This window comes from Myxocyprinus asiaticus, chromosome 14 (assembly GCF_019703515.2).
Source record: "Myxocyprinus asiaticus isolate MX2 ecotype Aquarium Trade chromosome 14, UBuf_Myxa_2, whole genome shotgun sequence".
NCBI classification, from domain to species: domain Eukaryota; kingdom Metazoa; phylum Chordata; class Actinopteri; order Cypriniformes; family Catostomidae; genus Myxocyprinus; species Myxocyprinus asiaticus.
In genome coordinates, this window is record NC_059357.1 from 23,086,703 (window position 1) to 23,097,094 (window position 10,392).

Here is a 10,392-nt window from a genome sequence, read left to right on the forward strand (position 1 = left end):
TCATCCTCACTTTCAATTTGTGTTTGAAAGAACAGATACCATAAACATTAATTAAAAAGTTGTTTGAAAGATGACTCAGACAAGAAACTAAGTTTGCAGCATATTTATTCCCTTTTCATCTTGCACTTAACAGTACCAACTTAACATTGGTTAAACTACAACAAATTTAAGTTCTGTTCATATCTGCAATCTTTTCTTCATTGATGAACTGCCAAACAAATCTTGCTAACACAGTGAGGAGAAACAGAACAGTAATACCAACGTAGCAAACAAGTATTGCTTGAAGGGCATACGCAGACTCTGGGTCATAGATTTGGCGCAAGCGACCCAAGCGCAGATATACTCCCAGTCTGATCTCTGCTGCTAGCTTTCCTTGGAGCCAGCAGAAATACGAGCCTTTATCCTCTAACCGTACTGGCCTGAAGTGTAGGTGGTGACCTGTGTCAATGAAGACACGAGAAGTCTTATTCAGTCCCTCCATATATTGAGAGCGATAAAGCGGTACTGAGCCTTTATCCCAGGCCACAGCATACTGTGGTTTGACGCCAGGGCAGGTCAGGACCAGATCAGAGTCTATGGGGTGGTTGTGGAAGTGGATGGAGACTTCTGCTGAATCTCGATTATCATACTCAAGAAACTTCAACAGAGCTTGTTTCTCTGGGGATACTTTAGGTTTTGGAGGGCAGGTAGTGTGACAGTTCCTCACCTCAAGCTTTGCTCCAAAACTCCTGCTTGAAAGTCCAAAGCTCGGTGGAACAGCTGAGGAGCCACAAGGAGCCACTGTATCCGATTCATGGCGGTAACGTATGTGGAGGTAGATGCTTTTAACATAACAAAGGCCCACACGGGTCTGCTCCCCCTGGATGTCACAGCGGTCACAATTAGACCATGGCCTGTAGCTGGTGAACACCTGGAACAGCTTGGTTTTAATAGTGCTGGGTTCTGCTGCTTGTGCTTGTGTTTTCTGATTGAGGTTCCAGGGAAATAAAACTCGATGGACCTCCTGGACATCAACATTGTGGCCATAGAAGAATTCTCCAGAGGCTGTGCCACAGATATAGTGCCCCGAGTCAGCCCTCTGAACCCTGAAGATGAGAAGGCTAAACAAACGGATTGAAAAGCGACTTAGCAGATCCGATCCTCTGCCAACTTTAGATGATTCCAGCACTTTGGTACCTTCAAAGTCTGTCAGGATCTTGGAGTTCATGGAGCCAATTTGTTTTTGATAGTACCATACCACTGAGTGAACTTCCTCTGGCTTACAGTGACAAGGCAGTTCAATTGTCATGTCAACTAGCAAGGCAAAATTCTCAAAGACAAGAAATGCAGGACAGGCCTTGCTTGCAAAGATGTCTTGTTTATCCTCAGGGGCCTCATAGGTAGAAACTAACAAAGGGCAGATTGCCAAAAAACAAATTACAAGCACTTCTTTTAGCATATTTGTGCCATAAACACGTCTTTGCATTTCCTAAGAGCGGGATACTGTCCACACAAGTGGTTGAAATAAAAATACAAAATCTACACACACTGGTAATATTTCACTATGAACTATTATTAAATATTTTGGAGGCTATATTTTTCCATTACTTTGATTTTTACCATTATGCCATTGTCATCTGCATTCACATTTGTCTGACTGGCCTCACAAACCCCTGAAGGTTTATTGATGCCCACAGAAAAGAAAGAAGAATCCTATTTAGAAGGATGACGTTCTCCAAATGCAACCTGCAGCTTGTCGAAAAGCTCCTCACAGGGTTTTATTTTTTATTTTTTTTCCTCAGCCTGACTAAGCCGAGACAGGTTGAGGCTAAAACGGCCAGTCTGGGAGAGCCAGTCCAACACTCCGATCACTTTTTCCTCGTCCTCTTAATTGAGACACTGTGACAGAATCAGAATGAAGTCGCCTATAAGCCCAAGGGAAAGCTCAGTGCTGAAGTTTTCCTGCAAAGCTTTGCCTCCCAGACTGACAAGGTTATACTTTTCATATGAGCTCCCAGCAAATCCTCGCCAGTGACGACTGAATTCTGATGTACTTCTTGGCTGGATCTCAGGTAACAGAGGCTGAAAATAAAGACAGATAGTAAATAAGTAACTAATTTCATGCACAAGAGAGATGAGATGCTTAATAGCAAACTAGCCATTTATTCATGTGAAGAACTTAAAGGTTTCTAGAACATCTTAGCTGGACCTCCTCTTCTAATAAGAGGCTTTCATGCTTTATTCCTGCAGTAATTGTATTCCATGGTTGCTTTTGGGGTAAGCCAGACATGTCCTTTTTATCAAGGGATTTCAAGTGAGAAGCAAGTACAATATTCCTAAAATCAAAGGTTATGAATGTTGTCGGAATAAGGAAATGCATTTCCGTGGGCATGCATACTATCAGGTGAAACCGAGATAAGGGTTATTGGAGAAGTTAACTTCCTTATAAGATTATTATATGTTGTCTGGGCAAAATATTGAGTATGGCATACAACTAAAGCTCACCTGAATTCCTCGTAGCTTGTGACATTGTGATTTAATAAACGAAATTTGCCTTCGTTTCCCTCTGGTCTTTCCCGTCAGCTTCCTGAGCCGTTTGCAGGCCTTTTTCAAGAGCACTGAAATTTATAACATCGATTTAACCGTACCTGCTCTTACTGTTTACCTAGAAATATGACCGTACCAATTCACCTTTATCTGTATACAGAAGCCAACTTGATCAGTGAGCCCAATTGAACTGCTGCTAACTTTATGGCTCACACGCTGCATTTCCATAACAAACTCGTCGTCATGACTACCAATTAACACTTTCCCAACAAACTCTTACATTCTAAAGTTTGCAGTTGAATTAAGAATGTTGAGAAGCACAAATGACATTATCAAATCGGCCCAACAAATGCCAACAGGGTGAAAACACTGACTCAACAAGTGTTATTGAAAATATTGTGTTCAAGAAAACCTCATTCGACAGCTTGTGTTGATTATCACAAAAGTAATTTCGACTTGTCCACTTATTTAACTTCCGTTACTATGACGCCGTAATACTCCAAACCCAAAAAAGGACTGTAAAAACGGTTTCAACAATTTTACAGCTCAAATACACGAGTTTTGGCAAAAGTTGTAATGTAAATGCTATCAGAAAATTAAGTTTTATCTGTCTGCCTTTAAACCCTCCAGAAATTGGCCCCATTCACTTCCACAGTAATTGCTTCACCAAAACCTCCTTTTTGCTTTTTAAGCAAGGAGGGATGAGTCAAATTAATTTTGTGAAATCAACATTATGCCACAAATATGGTAGATTGATCTCAACTTTTAATGAACCCAGAATACTCCTTTTAGGTGACCAGAACACATTAGATTTATTCAGATTGGGTGAATTAGGCCAATATAGGACTGTGTAATGTTTAACATTTAAGCTCTTTTATAGATTTTATTGCTCCTATATTATTAGTGTACTCTAGCAGGGTTGTAATGTAGTCAAGGTCCCACTTGTTGGTCTGAAATCATAAGAAACTGAATAAATCCAATGCATAAAACATCATTACTCCAATCCACCCTACATGAAATTATTCTGGCCATTCTGCAAAGTTTTGGGAATGTCAACAGGATTTTAATGTTAAAGTAACAAATTATCACAATAAAATACAGCCCTTTATGACTGATATTACAGTCAAAGCCAAGCAAATTAAATAGGCCTATACATCTGACAAAAATAAAGTTCTGAATTGTTTAATAGAACAAAGAATTTTACAAGCTCAAAAGAACATACGGAGTAAAAAAAATAAAAAAAAATCAATTCTGCATTTACAAAACACTAACTACACTCAAAGACCTAATTTCTCTTGAGTGCTTTAGTTAAAAATGGTTAGTGGACGTCTGTAAAACCTTAATGAACTCCTGCACAACAGCACAAAATGTGATCCAAAATATATTACCTCGTAATACTCTTATTTCCAGCAATCAACAAACTGTGACACACTTGTAAACGGAGTATTTTATTGAAAACAACAAGCCACATTTGAGCTCAGGCAATGCTACCAGCATTGGAAGCAATCCTGGGCCACAGGTCTGCACATTCCTTGGCTACGGGTCCTGTGATAGCAGAGCCTACAAGAGAAAAATTGACAATTTAGCAAAATAATAAAGTGAAATTTTAAAACTGAAGTGAAAACTCAGGAATTAATGTTCCATCACGGATTGAGATTAAACAGCACATGGCGACAGCCATCTCACCCAAGAGCAATGGTATTTGCTATTTCCTTCCACGACAACTCACCCAGCCACTGACCAGACAAAGCAAGTGCTTTTGAGAAGGAGATCAAAACAAACAGGACATTTACAACACACCTTTCATTTCTCCTTTGTTATTCACTATGACACCTGCATTGTCTTCAAAGTACAGAAACACACCATCTTTTCGCCGATACGACTTCCGTTGTCGTATCACCACCGCAGGATGCACTAGATTAAAAGGGAACAGACAGTTGTATAAGTGCTTACCTGGCAATAAGGTCACCATCATTGAAAATCTCTTAAGACTACACAGCATCCTAACCAGTGATATTCAGAAAACCCATGTTTATCAAACCAAAAATCACAACTATGATAAAGGCAGCATTAAAGTCAATACAATTGATGTGCAATCAAAACCAGCCAACAGAAGCCCAGACCCTGTTGCGGGCTTAACACTCACCCTTTTTCCTGAGCTCTGGCTTGCCTTTCTTCACTGTGGCCATAACCATGTCGCCCACACCAGCGGCAGGGAGCCTGTTCAGACGACCCTTGATGCCTTTGACGGATATGATGTACAGGTTCTTGGCACCTAAATGGGACGAGGGTGACAGATTAGTTCAGAAACAGTTTTAAAAAAAGTGCATTTTAAGAGTATGCAGAAACACTTTACAATAAGGTTCCATTTGTTAACAATGCATTAGTATCATGAACAAATATGAAATGTATTAATCCTTTTAATGTAAAAAAAAAAAAAAAAAAAAAAAAACCACGCTTCATTGTTAGTTTGTAGTTCACTAAAGGAATAGTTCACCCAAAATTGAAAATTCCCTCAATCACTTACCCTGTTGCCATCCTAGATATGCATGACTGTCTTTCTTCAGCAGGACACAAATGAAGATTTTTAGAAGATAGAGCTCTGTCAGGTCCTTATAATAGAAGTACACATGTGCCAGCACTTTGACAGTCCTAAAGTCATATTTAGGCAGCAAAAGTAATCCACACGACTCCAGTCAATGAATGTCTTCTGAAGCAAATTGATGTTTATTAACCTTTAAAAAGCGCTTCCTGCCAGCAGCTGATGCGAAGCATGACACAAGCGCGTCGGCGAGTCCACGCAAGAGTTCAGAAACGACGCTCATTACAACAGAAGAACGAACTTCACGCGAGACTTTGGCCATTTCAAATAGCATCAGAGCCCTGGATGGAAGCACCAATTTAAAGTTAAAAACGTTTTAATTATCAACTTGTTCCTTACATAAACCTTTCGATACACTTCAGAAGACATTCATTGATCGACTGGAGTTGTGTAGATTACTAGGGATGCACCGCTACCACTTTTTCTCTTCTGATCCCGATATCGGAAATCTCAGTATCGGCCGATACTGATCCCAAGCTGATACCAGTTTTGTTTTTTTGCATAATCAGTTTAGAATATCTCTGTGTTGAACTAATTGGGAGTACTCTTTTAATATGTAAAGAAACACAAACCTCTAACTACACATTATTTCAATATAAATGTATAGCTTAAGAAACATTAACTAGTATACTGGATAATGTTGCAGCAAAATTAACAGTAATTCCAGTTTAAGTCTTCAGTAGAGAGAAACCAGTGTTTTATTTTTGCCTTTTTTTTTTTCCTCCAAAAAAGTTTCAACTTGCATCTGGACTTTAAAGGATTCAGATATCTTTTTTGTTCAATTTAGTTGTAAGACAGTCCATTTTTCATTTAGTTATTTTTTGGAACCATTCAACTTAAATATTTTTTATAAATTGTAAACAATACTAATGACAATAATAAATTGTTATTAATATTACTATTTACTTAATTTTAAATAAAACAGTAATATTTAAACCGTGCACTTTTTAAATCCTCACGCTTTCATTTTGACATTCTAAACTCTCCAGGAAGTCCTGTATGTGTCTGTTTGTAGGCAAGTTCACAGTAGTTTAATTAGCTTCTTATTCAAATTCTGGTAAAATGTACCTCCGGTGCCATTCTAAATGCATATAAGTGAACCGAACTATTGAGCATCTACATCCGAGATGCTGTTCTTGAGTAGCGCTCAAATATTGCGCACCACTGTGAAGGCTAAAAATAGCCACGAGTGCATCACCAGCCTCTGCTCGAGTTTGTGTCGGAGCAGCACCATTCACTAACGTGTTACTAATACTATATATTTACTTATTAAACAGCCTTTTGTGATTCACAGAGCTATCGCACGTCTTCAAGTGGCTTTGAATAAAATGCACGAGTCGTATGAACTCCTTTAATGGCGTTTCTATGGTTCTTTTATGTTATTTTTGGAGCTTGACAGTAACGAACATGACTAACACACAGTATCGGATTTGGATCGGACTCGGACCGATACGTCTAAAAGCTTCTGTATTAGAGCAGATACCGATCCAGGTATCGGAGCATCCCTACAGATTACTTTTACTGCCTAAATATGACTTTTGGACCGTCAAATTGCAGGCACCCGTGTAATTCTATTATAAGGACCTGACAGAGTGCAATCTTCTAAAAAACGTAATTTGTGTTCTGCTGAAGACAATCAGTCATACACATCTGGGATGGTATCAGGGTAAGTGAATGAGAATTTTTGGGTGAACTACTCTAAACATTATGATTAGTTTATAGTTCATTAATGTTAACGTATACAAATCTTGATTTTAAAATGTATTACTATGTTGAAAAATTACGTTTAATAAATGCTTAAGTATTGTTCACTGTTAGTTCATGTTAACAAATGGAACCATATATATATATATATATATATATATATATATATATATATATATATATATATATATATATATATATTTTTTTTTTAAACAGAGTATGCAATATTTACTCAAGCTGACTGCAATGCTAATGCATGCTTCATACTGCACATACTGCTACATCCAACAAATTGCAAACATTTGTTCCATCACTGATTGAGATTAAACAGCACATGGTGTCTGCCATCTCACCCAAAGCAATGGGCATTACTATTTCCTTCCACGACAACTCACCCAGCCACTGACCAGACAAAGCAAGTGCTTTAGAGAAGGATAAAATATTATGCTTGATGTTGGCAGATCTCATACCTGTGTTGTCAGCGCAGTTGATGACCGCTCCCACCGGGAGACCCAGTGAGATACGGAATTTGGCTCCCGATGACCCACCACGTCCTAAACAGCAGGAGAAAAAGTACATTAACATTTTACAACAGCACAGAACAATTACAACTTAGTTGCCCAACACATACAATCTTGCATCCTATAACAAACTGAAAACCAAGATGTCACTCAATTAAAACAGACCACAAAGGGTGTGTTCACACTTGGCGGGTTTGGTTAGATTAAAACGAACTCTGATGCGATTGCTCTGTTAGTGCGGTTCATTTGAACAAGTGTGAACGCTGCCATCCGAACCTTGGTGCACACCAAACAAGCGGACCGAGACCTCCCGAACAGTGGTTCTCGGTCCGCTTCCAAACGAACTCTGGTGCGGTTCGACTGATATATGAACGCAACATGGACCAAAGACGTCTAAACGTACCAAAAACAGTAAGTAATTTGCCTTATACTGACCTCAAGCATACCTGGTTCTTCTCATCATAGTGGGCTTTCACACTGGGCATGTTTGCTGCGGTCTGATTGTTCCCGGTGCCCCCCGCAGCGTTGGTCTGGTTTCACCCTCACTTGATTCTATCGAACCCCGGTCCATTTGCGTTCATCTAACATCACAAACACGCATGGAGAACACAACGCGACTTATACTTTTTTTTTTTTGGTGCCATTATGCACAGCAGAGTTAACGACAACTGCATATGTGCGCTTCATGGCGTAACTCATCAGATGTCAAGGGGAAGGCGGCTTGCTGCTGCTCGCAAACGGCGTTTTTTGAGGAGAAAACTGATTGCAAGTAATTAATTTGCATCTTTGTTTACACTGCACTCTTACGCTCGTGTCCAAGGTGAGGTTATCGCCACTGCCATCTATTATACCCTATATTTACAACATATAATAGTATTTATAAGATAGACAGACAGTATTCATAGTGTTGACTGTACTTGTGTCATTGTGGTCTCATTACTTTTTTTGGACTTTCAGGAATGAAAAACCCATGCGCAGGTTACTTTACTTCCTGAAGGAGTGCGCACACGAGTGGCTTTCACATTCACGCGAATCACGCTACAGTTCCATTGCAACCGAACTCAGACCACCTCCAACAGGTAGTCTTGGGTTCGGTACCGCGGTGCGCTCCCCGGTCCGCATGACAGCTTTCACATTACCAATTTTTCATGCGAACCGTGCTCTGTTTCGAACTAAACTGCCAGTGTGAAAGCACCCATAGGAGCTACGTTGCCCATTACAGTTCGGTACAGGCGTCGGAACCACCGTCAGCCGTCCTTGCAGCATATCTTCGTTTGTGTACAACGGAGGAATTCCTGGCGCTGTTTTGACTTCTTTGCACATTATATTAGCTCTTCGTTTGTTCTCAGCTAGTAAAAATACCACCATATATACATATATAAATCTAACGAGCGCATTTCGTACAGCAGCCAGCATTGTTTTGGATGTTCGGCAAGTTCCGTCGCAAAATATACGTCATAAAAGCGGTCCAATCAGGTTGTGATTTTTCTTGATGCCTTTTGTTTCGCATCTTTAGGTTCGGTGTTAAAAATGCCTGTGTGAATGCTAAGCGAACCAGGACTAAATGTATCATTTTCTTTTTTGATCCGGACCAAGAGGACCGAACTACAAGTGTGAACACACCCTAGTCACAAGAAAGCTAGTGATTTTAAAGCAGCTACAAAAACAATTTGACGGTTGTATATATAGTCAAACGGGTATAACATTTCTAGTTTACAGGTCTTGGGAAAGCAACATTCTTTAACTCTACAGACGTCCAATATTGTTGGAGCTACTGTTTAAATTAGTGAACTTACATTTGATGCCTGACAGTCTTATCCGACTAGAGACACACATCCGTTTTCTACCGTTAATATAAATAGCGAACTCAACCTTTTAAAAAGCAGTTGGCAAATTTCAACTTAATCTATTACAATTGCAATACACCAACAAACCAACGTGTTTTTCCCTCATTACCATTCAGCTGTGTCTACTTGAATCTTTGCTTGTTATAACTCCACTGCACGCACATCTGGAGCTCTAAATATCACAGTATTTACTTATAACATACAGTTACCATAAAACAATGTTTTACATCGCTCGGCAAAGTTAGTTTGTTCATTACACGAAAAGCCACACGGGTCAACACATCTGCGTACCTAGTAAACATGGCTTCTGCTGCTAGCAGCAAATTATTGTTTTTACCAACGATATCATTGCGAATTGACAACAATATGCCAAAACCGCGAAAGCCCTATAATAAATAAAAACAACTTGTAATTTTAGGGAGCTGAGCTGTACCTCATGTTAAGGATGATTGTGGATTTCCATGTGTGTTTCTTACCTCTCTTCGACATTGTCGCCGAAAGGGAAAGAGGAAGAGCGAGAAAGGAATTCTGGGATATAACCGTGCGCACAACACAGCATCCGGCGGACACGCCAACGTCAGAGTTAATGTATCGCCATCTCGTGTTGCGGAGGGAACCTTTGTTATAAACGTGGCGTTGTAGATAAGAATGATATTAAAGGCATTCCTATATTATTAATATATAGGAATTATGATTTTATCATTGTTAATTATGTACAGCTTTTAGAAGATGTCAAATGTACCCCAACAGTAGCCACATTCAAACCCAGACTGAAAACACATCTGTAGTATGCATTCCTTGACTGAACACTTTGCTCTACCTCACTGATTGTAATGTATGATTTTTATTTAAGTATTCCTGTATGGGTTAAAATGGATTAAAATGTATATATATATATACATTTTAATCCATTTTAAATAAAATGTTCTTTTTATTATTATGGTGCAATAAGGTGCCATTCGTTAACATTAGTTAATGCATTATGTATCATGAACTAACAATTGTGTGCTGAGTGACTCCAGCCAGGTCTCCTAAGCAACCAAATTGGCCCGGTTGCTAAGGAGGGTAGAGTCACATGGGGTAACCTCCTCGTGGTCACAATTAGTGGTTCTCGCTCTCAGTGGGGTGCGTGGTAAATTGTGTGTGGACCACGGAGAGTAGCATGAGCCTCCACGTGCTGTGAGTCTCAGTG

General features: G+C 39.5%; 2 protein-coding genes across 2 annotated transcripts; both read right to left on the minus strand.

The window, feature by feature from the left end:
* Window positions 1-88: 88 nt before the first annotated feature.
* LOC127452289 (Ig-like V-type domain-containing protein FAM187A) lies at window positions 89-3,809 on the minus strand. Its single transcript, XM_051717669.1, has 2 exons — window positions 2,485-3,809; window positions 89-2,061 (listed from the first exon to the last, which is right to left on the minus strand). The coding sequence occupies exon 2, from the start codon at window positions 1,463-1,465 to the stop codon at window positions 167-169; it is 1,299 nt and encodes a 432-aa protein (XP_051573629.1). The 5' UTR covers window positions 1,466-2,061; window positions 2,485-3,809; the 3' UTR covers window positions 89-166.
* A 146-nt stretch (window positions 3,810-3,955) lies between these two features.
* On the minus strand, window positions 3,956-9,758 carry LOC127452294 (60S ribosomal protein L23). Its single transcript, XM_051717674.1, has 5 exons — window positions 9,677-9,758; window positions 7,303-7,386; window positions 4,673-4,801; window positions 4,327-4,440; window positions 3,956-4,086 (listed from the first exon to the last, which is right to left on the minus strand). The coding sequence occupies exons 1-5, from the start codon at window positions 9,687-9,689 to the stop codon at window positions 4,004-4,006; spliced, it is 423 nt and encodes a 140-aa protein (XP_051573634.1). The 5' UTR covers window positions 9,690-9,758; the 3' UTR covers window positions 3,956-4,003.
* Between the last annotated feature and the right edge of the window lie 634 nt (window positions 9,759-10,392).

Bases quoted from the DNA above. Each gene is read 5' to 3' on its own strand.
- LOC127452294 (XM_051717674.1), bottom strand. The intron at 4,802-7,302 runs GTATGAGATCTG...CGTCCCATTTAG, and splicing joins CAACTGCGCTGACAACACAG to GTGCCAAGAACCTGTACATC. The intron at 4,087-4,326 runs GTGTGTTGTAAA...TTTCTCTTGTAG, and splicing joins TAACAAAGGAGAAATGAAAG to GCTCTGCTATCACAGGACCC.
- LOC127452289 (XM_051717669.1), bottom strand. From the start codon at position 1,465: ATGCAAAGACGTGTTTATGGCACAAATATGCTAAAAGAAGTGCTTGTA.